At 39.8% G+C, this 18,406-nt stretch overlaps 1 protein-coding gene across 1 annotated transcript in view; it reads left to right on the top strand.

The window, feature by feature from the left end:
- Positions 1-15,757, top strand: part of IL1RAPL2 (interleukin 1 receptor accessory protein like 2) — a 376,072-nt gene extending 360,315 nt beyond the window's left edge. Inside the window, exons 8-10 of the mRNA XM_068412045.1 lie at positions 1,371-1,514; positions 5,430-5,600; positions 15,060-15,757. Coding sequence (XP_068268146.1) covers positions 1,371-1,514; positions 5,430-5,600; positions 15,060-15,757 — 1,013 coding nt within the window. The remainder of the gene's footprint in view (positions 1-1,370; positions 1,515-5,429; positions 5,601-15,059) is intronic.
- Positions 15,758-18,406: the final 2,649 nt, after the last annotated feature.

Below are 18,406 nucleotides of genomic sequence, written 5' to 3'. Positions count from 1 at the left end.
CATGAATTCCCTGTGTTCTCAGAGAGATTAAATAGCTATTACAATAGACTTTTTCCATCTATTAATCCACGACTTCTTACCAGACAGACATCAGAGATACTGTAAACTGGGAATAGCTTGACATCTGATGTTAATTATTGAAATACAAGGCATGGCAAGGCAAGAATAACCCCAAAAGATGCACAACTAATTTGCTTTTTATCTTGAAAATGACACAAATAACATAACAGTAATTCTTTCTGACCTAAGTTTGAGAAGTGTAAAGATCACAAAAACCTTTGTCTTGCCTGTATTACAGTTTTTGCATCTTCACGAGGTATTTGTCATGGCAGCAAATATCTTCATGATGTCGTATCTAAACTAATACAGGGTGTTGGAGGTAGCTATTGTGAAATTGTCATCTTTTGTCTTTTATGGCTAAGTAATATGCCAAGTGGTGTTATGAGCAGTATTGTGCTCAGAGGACATTTCAGGCTAAAGAGCAATACTGTTAAAGTTAGTGTCTTACATGAGGTGGAGCACTGGGCGGGTATTGAAGGTTTTTTTATCCCATTCTGGCATTGGTTTGCTGAATGACCGTGAACATGTTGCTTTACTTTTCTATGCCTCTGTTTCTCCAGCTGTAAAAGATGGATAATTGCATTTGGATGAATTTGTGAAGTTCTTTGAGGCAGACTGCTTGTGATGTTCCCTAACAAAAGCATCCCAGTAGGAAATTTTAACTAGGACTAGTTCCCATTAAAGTATAATATGTACTAAACAAACATGTGAGAACTCTGTTGGTTGCCGTCACAACTCAAACAAAGTGGCTCTTAGCAGCCTGATGTGTGCTCTTGGCTTCTCACATTATCTTGGGCATTCTGGATGCTCAATTCATTCTCCAGTGATTCAGCTGAAGTCCTGGCTTGGCAGCTCACATCAGCTCATCCACTGGCTTCACAAATATAAAGCCAAAGTTTAATAATTTTGGGGGGGACTAGAGCCTCCCAAATGGGGTACGATATGTCTAGTATAGCTATTCTCATATGCTGCATACAGCATTCAGTGCACTCTGCCAATATAGAAGTTTCAAACTCCACGAGCTTGTTAAAAGTTGATTAATCCTCTGTGTAAAATCACTACATAATTCCCTTGTAGAAGAATTATGATTATTGCCTCAAATGCATTCTGGATGGTGATTTCAGATGGGCAGTGGATGGAGTAAATGGGTAAAGCTAAGTAATACGTAAGGAACAAAAAAATTAGGCATCTTCAATGTTACAGTGATTATAATTGGAAGCTACACAATTTTTTATGGAATTGTATAGTGGATTAGAGCAAATAAAACTCAGGAAGTTCATAACCTTTTTGTCTTTCCTTGATAATTTTAGATTTGATCTACAAAATAGAGCTTGCTGGAGGACTGGGAGCCATCCTTCTTCTGCTTATTTTGCTCGTGACCATCTATAAGTGCTACAACATAGAGTTAATGCTTTTCTACAGACAGAACTTTGGAGGAGACGAAGCAGCTGATGGTAAGCAGTTGCTCGGGAAACTCAATATATGCAATGGGAATATTTCAGAGACCCAAAGTTATGAAACTTCTAGATCGAAATGAATCCCAAAAGATGCTTGCTGCCAGTTTAAGTTCAAACTACTAAGCACCCAACAGTGTAAAGCCCTAAGATTTTCTTCCAAAGCCCCCGGAAATCAGTGAGTCTTTTCACTGAATGTCACTGGGCCATGCCATAGGCAAATGAGAGTCAGAAGAATTGTTCATGAGTCTGTTAGAGAGGCTTGAATGTCATTTGTGAACTGATTCCTCAGGAGAACTCTTCACATTCATATGTCCCAGTGCCACATATGTCCAGGATTACTTCTCTTGCGATCTATACTGTATGTGGGCAGCCTTTTCACCAGGTATTTTCCATTAAACATTTCTATTGAATTGTGTCAGGCTGCCAGCTAACTCCAGTAACTAGTGAGAGGCGATTGTTATTGAAGCTAACTAGTTACCTGAGTTAAATGGGAGGCTGTAAACAACGTAGTAGAAATGTACAGCTTGCCTGGAGAGTATGTTTAGGAATAAACCAGGCTGTTTTTCAGTGTTCTTCCCCCCCACTTCCCTCTCACTAGCATATACTCTGTTTGGTGCCTAAAGCTAAACATGTATTTTTAAATTGAAGCTTTAATTCTGCTGAATTTACAACATTCCTGCTTCTATGAAGCTGGAATAAGCACTGGTAATCTAAATGCAAGTGCTTTAAATCCTATTATTATATTCTTAACATTTATAGCATAATTAATATGTTATTAATATGCATATAATTAGTGTCTGCTAAAAAACTGAAGTACAGTATTCAAGTACAGGTACTTTTCGTAGCCCACTGCAACACTTGTGAGTCATGTAGGCTGTCTGGAATGGTATACCTAGAAACCATAATGTATTTGAAAAAAGAGCAGGGAACACATTTCCCCTGTTATGCCAAAACAATGTGAACTTGCACAGACCTGTTACTTTCTGCAGTTAGCATTACTGTTATCAAAGTAATAAATGTTTCTGTTTAACACTGGGGAGATACAGTGTGAAAATGTTTTGCTACAGTGAAATCCATACGAGTTTTGGAGCACAGGTGGAATAACGTCCAGGGGATTTTAGAATGTGGAATGATAAATAGCAGGAATAGAGGTCAGGAAACTTCCTCTTTCTCAATCTTCACGTGTGAGTGCGAAAACCTAAAATGATGCTTTTTTCATACTATACAATACTGCACAATATTTATACTGATACCAATGAGAAAGCGAAGGGTGAGATTATGTATTTTTGGAAGTAATTTGCCTCTAACACCTTGGGATTATACCAACATAACATCCCTGGTTGACACCAACAAACAGTAACCCAAAGTGGTAATGTCATCCAGATTGCTTTGCTTCATTTATCTCGTGTTTTCAGTGTGAAGCTGCTGTATTTGTATTCATGTAACTTCCTTGGTTCAATCACTTCTTAATTTATGAAACAATATTATTTTCTAGTTGTTTATAGGAAGCCCCGGGAGTACATAGGGGATTTAGTGTGCGTGTTAATTTTGAAAACAACCTTTTATTTTTCCAGTGCATGATTTTAGAACTATTGCAGCTTTGTGTCTCATTCTGATCCAGCAGAATGAAAGATGGAGGCAGAACGTTACTGAAGTCAAAGCATAGACGGGGATGTTTCTTTATACTTATGTAGGGTGTAGTGGGAACATACAGAGCTCTCATGAGTAGTCAGCTGTATAGATGCATTGCAGGGCCATTTTCCATTTTTACATGTATTTCTTTAAAATAGAAGATTTGGAACTCAACAGATTTGCTTTATTCCTATTTTTAAAAATATGCTCTGTAATGCATTCACTTTCTGTGTTGTGCATAGCATTGTTTTTAGAGAAAACAATACTGAGGGTTAAGGGAAGCCCTTTAGAAAATGGCTCCAAACAGTGCTGCATCCAAAACACACAGAGCGAGCGGTGGGTAAGCATGGGTAGGTCCTTCTGCTATGGCCTCTGTGTGTGAAATGCGAAGAGGGAGTCGAGACCGTAGAGATGTAACACAAGCGTATGGACTCACGGAACCAGGGGGAACTGGTTCTGTCTACGTCTTGCTCGCGTTGTGAGTAGAGGTGACTGGAGAGGGCAGTCATCATACCCACGCAGCTGGAAGGGGCAGGAGGCTCAGGCACTGCTTGCACACAATCCACGTCTGCCTCTGGGCGAGTGCACAGCTTTCACACAGCTTTATAACCATGTCAGTGCTCTGCGGTTTGCTTTGATGCCTTTGCAGTGCTCTCAAATGTTTGCAGGGATGTTTGCCTCCCGAATCAGTTGGTGGCTGGCTTCTCTTAAAAGGTTTTGTCAGGCTTCACTATGGACAGGTCAGCAGCTTTTGGACAGGCCTCCAAAGCTGACTGGCCTTTATTTCTTTGCCGTTTGTTCTTCTGTCATCTTTCCATCGGTAACTACTATTTTTGTATGCTGTTGATTTCAGAGAAATACCAGCAAGCCAGGTGGACATCCTCCCATGCAGTTATGGTGACACTAGCCAAATTGCCTTTTACAAACGTATAATTATTCACATGCTTTGTCTGTAGCTCTGACCCTCATGGGTCTGGCTTTGTGTCAAGAATTACAAGAAAGTAACCATCATTTCAAGGTCATCAAGGAATGTATTGTATTATGATTAGCTATTTTGTCTTTTTATCAGAATATATTGATGATTTTTAACTGCTTTAATTGTCTTTCATGTGCGCTGTTCTTTACAGATAATTGGTACTCAGCAATCCTTCATTCATGTGGTTTTGTCCTCACAACATTAACTATTTGATTTTTCATTTTCTGTAAATAATGGCAGCTGTGCTCTTCCCTGGAGACTGAATTGCTGAAGGTTGACTTTTTCAATATACTGTTTTCCATTACTGCAGAGTAATAGCAAAGAGAAATGTCCCTAAAACAGTCTGATCCCAGCATGGATCCCAAGCTCAATAGTGGTGCCACTTCTGTTCCTGGCACAGTCGCCAGCTCTTAGCTCCATGTTTGGGATGCAGAGAGCTGGAGACAAGCCTCAGTGCTGTGCAGGAGGAGGAGGTGTGTTGCCCTTTCTAGCCAAACCACTATGTTGCAGCCCCACTGTCCTCACGTGGCATTGCCTGGGTCCCCACTGTCACCCACTGCCTGCCTCCACCTTTTGATGAGGCTTTGCCTCCACCCCTGAGCTGCAGGCAGAATGGAGGGGCAAGTCTTCCCCCTGTGCCCCATTTGTTCTTGAAGTTATTTCTCTCTGTCATACTGTGAGCCCCAAGTATTTAAAATGTCCTGGATCAGGTGACCTCTAAAATTATGATACTGGTTTTAAAGTCTACAAGATTTTCTGAAAAAATGCTTTGGGCTGTTTGTATTTGTCATTAGTTTCTGCATAATCAGTATTCATTTGAGTTAAGTCATGTATTTTCTCACAGTGCAAGGAAGTTTTCCTTGCTCAAAACTTTCCAAACTTTCTAGGCTCAAAAACTTTTCCAAGCTCCAAACTTTCGCATAATCATAGCGCTCGTGAGGCATAAGAGTTGAAAGAAAGATTTCCATTAGCAATATATAAAGGATTAAAATAAAAAGTTCCAGCTTTAGTATTTGTATCAAAATTTTGCCAACAGTCTCTTCAGATGTGAAATGTGTGCACTGACCACATGAAGCAGAGTCAGTAACTAGCTCAACATGCAGAAGAAAACTGAAAGAATATCCTTTGACTGGATCTGAAAAATATCTCTCTGGAAGCCAGATTATATGTTCCTGTGAAAAGTCCCAGCTTTGTTGAGAAATGCTTGATCATTTCAACGAATAATACAATTTCCTAGTGCTTTCCTATATTCTTTATAGTGCTTTTGCAGGCAGCAGGCTGAACGTGAATTTGTTTTCTTACAGACAACAAGGAATACGATGCATATCTTTCATACACCAAAGTGGATCCTGATGCGTTAGATTGTGATAATAATGAAGAGGAGCAGTTTGCACTTGAAATTCTGCCAGATGTTCTAGAAAAGCACTATGGATATAAGCTCTTCATTCCGGATAGGGACCTGATCCCTAGTGGAAGTAAGTATTGCTGACCTTTCGGTTTTAATTCTCTCTGATGTGTCATGAAGGCCTGGACTGTGCAATAAGTGCTGGATGTGGGAAACCTCTTGTTGTGAAGTGGTTGTGAGGACTGGAAAAGTTTCCTCAGTATTGTAAATTTGAGCTCTAGGCTAGAGCTTGTTCCTGCACCACTGAAATCGGAGGAAACTGCCATTGATTTCAGTGGAGGCAGGAGCTGGACCTTCCTACAGGGAAGGCTGCAGCACTGCAAGCAATACTGTAGTCCAAAATCTCTACAGCAGACACAGGTAGCTAAGCAGGAAACTTCCAAAAAAAAAGATTTTTGTAGTCTCTGTTTTATCATTGAAAATGGGTTTATTATTTTTTTCCAGTGATTATGTGTTTGTCTACAGCAGCTTTACAAGTAAAAGTCATCTTTCCCATTGTCTTTTGGTTTTTTTTCCTAACTTTGAAGCCTCATACATAGCTACAATAGTTTCCCAGTTAATGGAATAGGTGCAATTTTTTCACTAGAGTTTTGACCAAGTGTTACATTCCTGAGCAGTGTTGGTGTTGTGTAAGTAATTGGTATTGTGTAAGTAATACTAATTCTTCAGAGGACTATGTACTGCCCAGTGATCCAATGCTGTTTTCCATGCTGACGGTGAAATACAGTTGTCCATTTCAAATCAGTTTTGCTGCCATGTCTCAATATTCAGCAGCACCTTTGGATGTCTGTACCAACAATTAATGCCTTCCTAGCTGTAGTTATGGCATCTCTTCTTCCAGATTCATTTTTGGACAAGTGAAAAAAGACCATGAATCATATGCATCATGTTGATGAATTTTGAATGCAAAGTATGTTTGCTTTAATATCACATTTATTTGAAATGCTACCCTTGTGAAAAATAACCTTTTTTTACGAATTCTGTCTGCAAATCACTTCCATAAAAAATATTAGAAGAGAATATGAACTTCTCTCTGTATATGCTACTGTATAGGAAATACGAACAAGAAAACAAAGCAATGGCTGTGCTGGAGCAGATGTCCCCAAACATGAAACATCTAGAACATGGCTGCATTAGCAACCTGCATGCCAAAAGACTTGAAACTGCTGCCTTGCTGTTGCCAAACCCCAGTAGCTGCCCCAGAAGTTGGAGCCTACTTTTTCTCTGACATTTGAAGGAGGTGGAAACAGAGCTCTGAATCCTGTACCATTGGGAAAGAGGAGTCAGAGCCTAGTCAGAGATCATGCAGAGTCCCATGTAGTGGCTTGAATTTATCATGAGCATTTGCAGCTCCTAGGTTAGAGCTGCTTCCCCTGTTCCTTTTGCCCTGCCCCTGCAAGGTGTGTGTTTTACTCCCTTACTGACATATTTCAGAAAGGGCACTTGGCTCATAGCCCTTCTTATTTCTGACAGCACAAGCAAGTAGTACTGAATTTTTAGATATTATTAATACAAAATACATGTCTTTGTGTTAAAAAAATCACAGAACTGTTGTAAATAGTTGTTTCATATCCAACAATTATACATAGCAATTATACAAGTGAATTAAAGAGTTTAAAGCTAGCCCTTCAATGATAAGTGTAATGAAGCACAGATTAATCTGAAATGAGATTCTTCTTTCCAATTGCTGTACCAGCCAGCATAGTATTTTATTTTTTGTCTATTTTTGTCAGTCAGACACTCAGCAAATACTTGTCATCACTTTGGGTATTCATTAAACCTCTCCTGAAAATGTAGGGTACCTGAAAATGTCAGTTCTCATTTATGAACATTCACAGATTTGATACCTCTTGTTTCCTCTCAAACTCACTTATTCAGTACTGTGAAAGGGCCTGATTCTAACATATGGAGGTTCAAGAATGGTTAATCAGACATAATGACAATGCAGAATAAAACGTGGAACTGAAATGAGTGTGATTTGCATGCTTTAGCTTTGAAAAAGATATGGGGGAAGGCACTTTATTTTGAGGGGACAAGAGGGAGGAAGAGGTGATGGGGAAGGAGGGAAGACTCAGACTCCTGTATTTGAAAGCTCTCCGTGTGCACTGGAGAAGTGGAACGTGGCTGTGTTCTGCCTAATGCTCACCAGTCTTACGTGGACTTGCAGTGCTTGGTGAAGAGAGCAGGCAGTGTGACGTGGTATGGACCTGCTAGAAACTTCAGAGGTAAACATAATCTATTTTAGAGTGACTGTCTCAAAAAGTGGCAGATATGACAAAATACATAGCTCTTCGGGGTAGATTTCTGTAGAAAAATAGAGGTTTGATCACAGTTATCTTTTTTATTTTAGGAAATATCTCTTCTCACATGTACTGCATTTCCTTCTCTTTGGTGTAAATGACTTTCAGTGTGATGTAATGCTTTTGCACTCTCCGTTCTGATGTGTTTCCTTCTATATCTTGTGTACTTCAATGTGTGCCATTCCATGAGTAAAACAAATAAGGTGTGTTTTGTAAGGCTGGCTGTTTCATACAATCTCTGCAATTTTAAGGTGCTGCCACAGGAGGGTGTGCATTATTGCGCTTGCTTCCTGGTACGAAGCAACACAGACAGCTGCTGCTTGGATTTGAGAGCAAGCAAAAAATAGATTCGTTAAATAGTATTTCATTAACTTTCTTGCACACTTCTCTGAACAAACTAAAAAGCTGACTTCAGAAAAATTCAGGGACAAGTTTGATTATGTTTTTGTCCAGCTGGTTCATCTCTAACCTCTGGGGAAATGCTATGATAGGCTCTGCGTGTCCCTGTGCAGCTGAGGGAGAGATGGCAGCCAGATGTGCCTTAGCTGGGACGCGCACACCCAGCAGCGAGCTCCTTCGCGCTGCATATCTGAGCTCTGCGTTTCGGCTCTGCGCTGAGGACCGTCCGTTTCAGGGATGCTCGTGGTGCGACCGTTGCTGTTGCTAGGACAGAGGTGATGGCTGTGGGGACTGAGGCTGCCTCTTCACCATTGGGAAGCAGATCCCTGGCATCCAGAGTCCAGGTCAGATGGGGCTGAGTGATGTTTTGCACTAGGTGTTGGTTTCTGTGCCTTGCCAGGATACAGTGGAGTGTTTTGTCCTAGTGGGAGAATCACCGTGAAGGATGCCAAGGGCCTCAGTGATGCCCACCACAGGGTGGCCAGCAAGGACTTTTGTGGTGGCTCTTGGAGATGTCTGAGAGCAGCTCCCCAAACTGGCGAGGTGGAAACGGGGCTCAAGCAGCCACCGCTTCTCTGCTCTCGCTCATGCAGAAGCCCACGTGGCCATGCAGGCTGGAAGATGAAAGGGGTGACACGGCAGGGAGACATGAAATGCAGCATGCTGTGTAAGCAGCAAGACCAAGTTTGTAACCCGGGATTTGAGTTGCGTGTTATAGGAAGCATTATAGCAGCTATTATTTCTTAAAGAATATTCTTTGGTCTTAGCAGAGTAAGTGTTCTTCGTTCTGTCAAAGCTGACAGCACATACACCTTTCTGCCTAGGTAACTAAGGCATGATTGAACGTGTTAGCCTGTGTAAGGAGACCGTGATCCCTAAGATACAGTTGCAGTTGTTACTAAAGTGTCTTAGCAGTTATCATTTTTTCCACCCTATTAGTTTTCAGGGCTTTTTTAACAAAACCTTTCCCACAGCAAGCAGACTCTCAAGCTCTGTGAGTTTTTTAATTCAGTGTTAGGAGACCTGAGGAGACTGAATACTTGGAGGGGGGAGAAATGAGAATAATTGTGTTTCTACCTGAGCCATTTTCTGTCTTGCTATGGATAATGTGTCTACAGAGAGAAAGATTTATTTGCACTTGACTCTTCTAAAATTGGACTACATCAGAGGAAGATATTTTTCTCCCATGGTTTCTGCAAATTATTTTAAACTCTGAAAGTGAAGAGGTCAAAACTGTCAAGTTGGATTTTTAATACCAGCAGTACAAATCTATTAGAGCATCATCTAGTTGCTCTCTATGCACATGTGCATTTGATCTCGACAGAATTGAAAAAACCACCAGCAATTCACTCCAGCTCAGTCCAGGGTACAGAGATCAGGCACTGAAAAGAACAAGAGCGATGGAATAAAAAATCTTTGCTTTTACCTGAAAAATGAGAGGCTGTCAGCCCAACAGGAGAGCACATAAGGCATGTGATAAAAAGCACCCAAGTCAATATTGCAGTCCTGGCATTTTGTAGTTTTGTCTGCCCATCTGTGTGGTTTTTGCGTGGTGAATTCCACCTTTCTGGATGAAGAAAACCCAGTTGGACTGTGTGCCTGGGGTTCCCAAGGAGCCTTAATTAGGTATGGGACACCATTTATGTGGAACAGAGTACCCTGCTCCACAAACTCCTTTCAGAAGGCCCTGGTTGTCTATTCTGTATGAATCTTACACTTAATGCCAGGCATGGGCAGGGGCAGCAGGGATGCAGAGCAATGACAGTGGAAAGTGGAAGAAATATGAACAGAAGCCAGAAAGGCTGGCTACTCTGTAACAGTCTACTGAAGGCCAGAAGGTGGTCAGGGAGCTGGAACACACAGTACAAGAGGAGAGCCCAAAAGAACTGTGTTTCTTGAAGAAAAGGCCAACAAAGACAAAGCCAAGGAGGAATCTTACTGTTGTCTTTCCAGTGGAAAGCACAAAGATGGAGACAGACTCTTCTCAAGAGGTGCACAGTTGTAGAACAAGAAGCCACAGGTACGAGTTGCAATACTGAAAATTCTATTTAAACATTTGGAAAATTTTCCTCGCCGTGAGGGTGGTCAGACACTAGAACAGAACCCAGAGACACTGAGAAGAAACCTCCAACCTTAGAGGTCTTCAGAACTGTACCGGACAAGGCCCTGAGCAACCTTAGCTGGTCTTGCTTTGGGCAGGGTATTGACCTGGAGACTTGCAGAGCCCCCGTCTAACCTGTATGAGTCCATGAATCTTTGAATCTAAATATCCAGAATTTTGATTCCAACATCTATTGCCAAAACGATTTGACTAAAATCATCCACTTCAGACACTTCAGTCTGCAAAGAGACGTCCCCAGAGCTGCCATCTTTTCCTTCTCATTAATCCCTCCTTCCTTTGCCATGTCAAATATAGAAAGTCTGACAATGGCTAAGAGCGTGGTATGCTGAGAGGGCAGCATGTCTGCATCATTTTTTTCCTTATGTTGAGCTCATCATCTGTCCTTTAGCTTACTCTGGCATTGGGATCTCTCTGGGGAGGGGCCATCATTCCACTCTGTGTTTCAGCAGTTCCAGCTGCATTGTTGTTCTGGTCTGAGCTAACAGAAGCAACAGATATTTAATAAATAGGAAAAGTAAGACATGCAATCATTTTTGTTATTATAATCAGAGTTAGGGTTTGGGAACTATTCAGTTAGGAAACCAGGACTCAATTATTCTTCTATAAATAACTTTCTCAAGTGATAGTCACATTGCCAAACACAGAAAGGCTGGTTATTTTCAGAGTGCCAGGAACCAGCCAGTATGGGGTTGATGGTAGATACTCTTTGGTTCTTGTGGTCCTGCGGACAATGCTTCCCAAAAATACCCGTAGGACTTTACATGGCTTCTGGTGTTCTTTCCCTCTCCCTCAACTGCTTCTGCAAATCATCTGAATCTGGTTAGTCAGTCATTTCTTTGTGTAAGCAGCTCTGTGTCCGTGGTGTTCACTAATTTCCTTGCTGTTCGTCTGCTTGTGTATTAGGTTGTCTGGGTTTCCTTCCAGCCTGTGGTTAGTGCAGCCCATTCAGGATTCAATAGGCAGTTATGCATGATTTAATTGCAAATGGGATGCGTGTCTTGGACTTCTTCAGTGCTTCAAACTACAGTTCAACATCATTACATGTTGACAGTGTTTGGCGAGTGCGTATTTGCTGTCGGGTGATCTGTCTTCATTACTAAAGGGCAAACATGCAAAAACTATGTTTATGGGTCTAAAAGTTCTTGCTGACCATACCTCCTTGGGCATTGCATTGGACATGATGCAAGTTAGTTACTGATAGAGCTACCCATGATTCTAATTTTTTTGATCTGTGGGAAGTGTTAACACTTTGAAAACAGTTTTTGTGCCATATTGCAAAATGGTGTTTTCAAGGGGAAAAAAGGATCAAAATTTAAAATGTTCTTTTTCAATAAAATCAAGTGGGTTAATTCTAATGCTGATGTTTTATTTTTACATTCTAGTTTATGATAGAATACAGTCTTTGGGAATTAAAAACGAATAATTCCATACTGATTATGTCAAGATGAATTTTTTTGTCCCCTCACAATGAAGTGCCATTGAAGTTGACACCTCCTGCAGTGAAAGTGAATTTTCAGCAAAATTACTTTTATCTGGTGGAACTATATTGGTCTGGAATCTTACAGCTGATCCTAGTTGGTGGTGTCATTCCTGAAATCCATGCTCAGTTTTTTTCTTGAAAGTGAAGCAGAGCCATTGCCTGACAATTACTTCTCAGCTCACTGGAAAGGTGAAAACAACCTTTTTTCCATCCTACATTGAAATACAGATTGCTCAGATTTAATACCTTCTAATGAACTGAACACTTAAGACAGACAATAGCCTGTGGTATTTTGAGCAGTCTCAAATTCTGCAGTGAAAGAAGGGTGGGTGATTTAGCAACTCACGGGTTTATGCAGTCAGTCTGGGACCACTGGGAAAAATCTTCAATTTCCTGAGGCAGGAATCTGTCCCCTCATGCTTTTCCTCACAGAAATGTTTAAGTTTTTCCCATTGGACATATTGTAGAGTGCACCCAATGGAACCATGTGCTCCAGGGAAGTTGTCACCTACCTTTAGTAGTAGTCCCAAGCTATTGTAGTAGTAGTCCCAAGTTATTGGGAGTACTAAGTAGTTCCAGAGCAGATGGCTGGAAAATGCATTTGCCTTTTCATTTGAGTTTCCAGTTTCCTACAATACAGTATATTTTACCCTCAGTGCGCCAACAACCCCCCTGACCACTGGCCATATCTATCAGTGAACCAGCTGCAAACTTGGAATTTGTGTCTGTAGAGAGAGCTCTAACTTGTTGCAATATCCAGTAAGTAAGGTGGGCATGCCAAAATATGGGAGAGGCACAGAGGGGAGATGGATCCATCTGAGAAAATAGGGAATTTTTCCTGTCTTCTTCCCACCTCATTCCCTGTTTGACTAAGGCAAAGTCTGGTGAGTTTTTGATTCAGATGGTATGATGGATTATTGCTGGGTTGTTGCTATTGAAATTATTGCTGCTGGACATTTGAAGAGATGAAAGTGGAGTGATGTTTTGTTTGTTTTGTTGGTTTTTGTTTTGGTTTTTTTTGTTGTTTTTTTTTTTAAATTGGATGCATATAGTATATGCATGGGTGTGCTTAGCCCTAACCTGGATATGTGGTACTCACCGGTATTGTGTCCTGCAGAGAACTGTCTTGTACATAGCAGCGTTCTGAGTTGTTTGAAGGAGGGATGAATATGTCTCAGGAAAGATGCATGATAGTTTGTTGTTTTACTGTATCTTGCAGATTCAACCTCTAATGATGAAGCTTCCCACCTAAATTCTTTCTTTTTGGGAGCAGAAAGAAAGGAAGAAAATGAAGAGTCTGAGCTGTTGATACATTGGGATAATCTCTTTCCATTGTATTGAACATTTCTACCTTTCCTTAAGTTTTGTTTCACCAGTTCTGCTTATCATTTTCTCATTGTTGCTGATTCTTTCCCCTCTCTGCTGCCTCTCCCATGGATTTTAATGTTGAATTTTTTTCATTAATGAGTAACTATTTTACCCAGAGCAATGTCGGGGTTTTCGTCATAAAATATTTTAAGGAAAAAAATACCCCAACCTGTAAATGCTGCATGATTAAAGAGTCATAAAACATTAACTAAAAGTCAGGATTGTTGCATAGACATTTGTAATGTATGTGTATGTCTTAAATTTTTGTGTGTCTGTGGGATGTTTGCAATTGCCTCTTTTTTCCATTTGTGAAAGAAATTCTTCTTGCTGCTAAGTGGTGAAATAAAACATTGGTAAAGGCAGATTTGATGCTAACTATGCCTTCAGTCTCATGAAAATAAGCTATTTTAGAATGTTCCTGTTGGCCTATTTTGTAGCTATTTACTTTACTGGAAGTGGTGTGAATAAGCATGTTGTGGGATGGTGCCTGGGACTATAAAAATGAGTCTTGCAGTACCAGATGTTGATTAATGATGATGTTTGTAATTGTTGCTCCTGCTGGAGGGCAGCGTGTGTAAGCGAGGCCCTGCCCTGTGCTCAGTAAAGTTCTGTTCTGTGCAGCTCTTGTGTCCAAGTCTTCATTTATAACACATGCTTCTCTGTTGTCAGGTGGCACATTCTGAGTACTATGGTCAAGAGGTTCACGTAGTTTAAAAAAATTATATCCTCTCTCTAAGCTTGCAATCACAATGCTGTGCAACCAATGAACACTTTTCTGACCTTAGTGGGTTTTTTTTTCAAGTGATTTCATTTTTCTGGTCTTGACCCAAAACCCATTGAAATTTGTTGAAGTCCGTTCATTTGAATGGGTTTTTGATCAGGTCTGTAAGTAGATCTCTTTCCCATCATGTTCCATGTCAGACCAGTGTAATTGGCTTCTCTTCCCTGCCATCCCTGGGACAAGTGAAACTCAGGGATCCAAGTCCAACTTCAAGAGTATTTTGTAGTTTAATAAAACTGACATCGTGGAGCTAATGATGGGGCTGGCATTTCTGCTTACACTGATCATTTGCAACTACTTGGCATGCGTGAATAAAAGAAGAATACTATTTTCTTTGTCACTGATGTCTCAACAAATAAACACCTCCAATATGTTTAAATTTTCCATTTGTTCCTGTCACTTGTGAAGTTTCTGTTAATACCTTGGGGTACATAGAAGCACAGGTTTGTGATATTAAAACAGACCATTGGGCCACAAAGAATGTTATTGTGCTTTTGTGGTTAATACCTAAAGAAGAAAGAGCTACTGTGATGCTTCTATGCAATAGCACAAGTTCTGCATGTGCTGAGGGTTGATTTCTTTTTGAGCTCTTGCAAGTTACAGTTCATACACCCTGCGGCACCCTCATGTCCTTGCATCTGAAACACAAGAACTGCTTCCCAGAGTGTGCTTCCCTCAATGCGATGTTAATCATAACCACCGTTAATGTTAACATTTACACAAACATTACATTGATCTTGACCTATATATTTTCAGTAAGTGAACTGTGTATTATTAGTCACTAATGCATCTACACAGTGAGGATGTTATGTAAATGTCATTCTGTCAAGATGAACAGGGAAAAACAGTATAAAGGATGGGAGGGTGTTACTAAGGAGTTTTCTATATGTACTCCATAAATAGAAATATATTGTGATACACAATCCTATTTTTGTTGGAGTATGTTGTGAAACGCCCCTTGTCTTAAATGGTGTGGATCAGTAAGCTGTAGGATTTTGTTATACTTGCTTGCAAGCCTGATGTTTTGATACAATAGACTTCTTTATTCTTTACTCTTTCTCTCTTTCTATAATTTATAGCCTACATTGAAGATCTCACAAGATGTGTTGAACAAAGCAGAAGACTCATTATCGTGTTAACTCCAGACTATGTTCTCAGGAGAGGATGGAGTATTTTTGAGATGGAAAACAGACTCCATAACATGCTAGTCAGTGGAGAAATCAAAGTTATTTTGATTGAGTGTACTGCATTAAAAGGGAAAGTGAATTATCACGAAGTGGAATCTTTAAAGCACACCATCAAACTTCTCTCAGTGGTCAAGTGGAAAGGACCAAAAAGCAGCAAACTGAATTCCAAGTTTTGGAAGCGCCTAGTCTTTGAAATGCCAGGGAAGAAAAAGGAGGTGGTGTCTCGGCATCAGGTCCTGGATTCTGCAGAGCAGGGCCTTTTTGGAGACCTCCAGACTGTACCCTCTCTTGCCGTCACAGGCACTTCTGCCACGTTGGTGGAATCGCGGGCTGATTTAACTGATTACCATCAAGCAGATTCTGTGCAAATGAGACATTATTGCAGAGGATACGAATATGATGTGTCAGCAGCAACATTGCCAATAGCTTCCATAAGCAACCATCACACATACTGTAACATACCTTTGACACTACTAAATGGACAGCTACCTCTTAACAATACCATGAAGGATCCCCAAGAGTTTCACAGGAACAACCCATTGCTACCTTTATCAGCAAAGGAGCTTAGCTTCACCAGTGATATTTGGTAGTGAAGATCAGGACCCTTTTGAGATGCTTCATGACTGCCATGAAGACACGTTTTTAAAGAACTTTGCCCTAACCCCATGGGGTGAGAAGACATATTTGAAGCAGCGGCACACAAGTTTGCTTTTCTACTTGAACTTTTTTGTTTACAGTTACAAATTATTGACAAAGGGGGCATTCTTTTGTAACTCAGTAATGTCCTTCCTGTCTTTTAATGTACAGTTTTATTGCTTCTTTAATAAGGAGGGGGAATAGAAAAAACACATCCCATCATTTTACAATAGGTTTACAATCTGGAATGGATAAAGAGTCGCTGTATATGATCTCCAATATCCATACATATTTAAGTAATAGTATTTGAAATACATGGAAGTTGTTGGGTTTTTCATACAGACTTCCGTACAGTTTGAAATTCTAATCATGCTACGAAAATTATTATCTCCTGCACAGACTGCAAGGGGTGAGTCATTCTCAAAAGGAAGGAGGGGAAAACCTGTCTGGTAACATTGTCTCACAAATATGTTTTAGAAGATGACCAGCAGAAGCAATGCAGATGAAGCTTTAGCAATAGGGTGCGTAGTAACAGTTGCTGCAGAATAAATCACCTGCTCACATCAGCTTCTCTTCATTTGATTATTGAGGCATGTTGTATTCCTAGTCAATGGTTAGCAATGTGGTTTTATTAAATGACTTACTAGAATATTGGAAGATGTTTAGGAGGATTTTAAACAATTTTTCTGTCAATTATAGATTATTTCACAATTTTTTGCAGATTTTTAATGACTTTTTTTAAGCAGTTTAAGTATAAATTTACCTGTCTGCCGGTCAATTCGTGAATTTGAAATTTCTTAAGATCTCTTAAGCTCTTTTAAGATTGGTAGTTAATTCAGTGTAATTTCACATAGGATTCTTTTCCAAAATCAGTAGCTACAATTTGAAATTAACCTTTTTGTGAGAACATCAGCAATAGAAAATACTTACTACAGCAATATTCAGAGATGAAGTGCTAAAGTATTCAGGTTTACTAGTAGTCTAACTTCAATTGCAGCGATAATCACCTAAGACAGTTCTCTCTCTGTTTATCTACCTGTCAGTTTATGTACCTTTTAAATATGGCTGAAGCAGGAATGGTTCTGCTCTCTGTGCAACTAGTGAAAAGTGGTATTTTTAAGCAGCTGGTAAGGTCTTGCATTTCTCACTTATGTGAGGGATCCCATCAGTCAAATAGGATACTGTCATTTATCCTTCATGGAAAGTATCCTTGCTGCTTGTGGAGGAGAAGTGTTATACAGGTACTCAGCATCAGGCATTACTACTCAGCGAGTTGAGTTTTCTTTGGACCAGTGTGTTTCATGGAGATTTCCATATGCAGTTGATTAAGGGTTGCAGAGTCAGACCATGGAGACAATGGTATTAAAGGAAGAAGCTCTAAATAATGAAGGCAGAAGCCAGTTTTGCAGTTTTTGGCACAGCTTTAATGAAAACACAGTAGACATGAGAGTTTTGTCTCAATAAGATCTGCTGGAGCGAGTTCCCAAAAATATTTTTATGGCAGGCAACCTTGCCTGTATTTCAGTATGTTTTTAGCATTGTTCTCTTTGATTGCATGAATAAAGTCAGCACTCTGCACTCAGCTGCCTGTGGTTTCATCAGCAAACAAGTTTAGTAAATCCTTGACATTTTGCAGTGGTTCCTAAATCGTACCCTCCAGTCAAATGGAAACAAACACTGACCTAAGACTTAAAAGTATCCAGATTTGGCCCAAAGGCCATGAGAATGATCTCAAATGTGCAATAATTCATAGACCTTGGTATTTTTCCATTGCTTCTGTCCCCAGTTCTTTATTCTGTGCCCTCTTATGCCAGTTATTATTTGTAAGATTTTCATTAGGTTCTAAATAATACGTTTCTCTTTTTTCCTAGCATTATTATGCATTTGACGTTAACACTGAAAATGGAAATCTAGAAAAGATATTAATTTATTACACAGTATAGGACTATAACTTGCTCTCTTGTGAAGTTCCGACAATATGGGTGATTAATATACGTATTTTTCTACTGAGAAAGTGATTTTACCTCCATTATGAATATATGTATTTCAACCTCCTCCCAGAAGTTTCAAAAATTTGCACTGTTTTATAAGTGTTACAGACTGTGTTTACACTGGCTATGTTCTTTAATGCAAAGTGTAATTTAAAGAAAAGGAAAAAAAAAAACTAAAAGAAAACCCTGCATGAAAAGAGCTGCATATGTTTAAATGAAAAGCTGTACTTTTCATTATTTTCCTTTCCACATTATTCTAGAATCTGGTTAATTCACATAGACTGTTCAGTGAGATCTTAAACTTACTAGTTCTGTATTAAGCATGCAAACTCCAAAAAAAAAAAAAAAGAAACAATAATATGCAGGTTACTCTGCTTCTTTTATTTACATTGACTAAATATGGGTAGCAAATTCATTTACCTGACGCTAATATGTCTCTTAGAGCAGTAGCTATCCAAAAGCGAAATGCAGTAATGTTTGCATTGAGGTAACATGAAAAGAACAGTTTTTCTGTCATTTTGCAAAAGCACATTGTGTGTCTGTGTATCGATATCTTTTAGTTATAGATGACAAGTCAGAAGCTGCTTTAAGATTTCAAAGTGTGTATTGAGT

Source organism: Nyctibius grandis, chromosome 13, assembly GCF_013368605.1.
Source record: "Nyctibius grandis isolate bNycGra1 chromosome 13, bNycGra1.pri, whole genome shotgun sequence".
Lineage (NCBI taxonomy): Eukaryota > Metazoa > Chordata > Aves > Nyctibiiformes > Nyctibiidae > Nyctibius > Nyctibius grandis.
The sequence above is the reverse complement of the archived record's forward strand: the minus strand, read 5'-3'. Positions and strand labels throughout refer to the sequence as shown.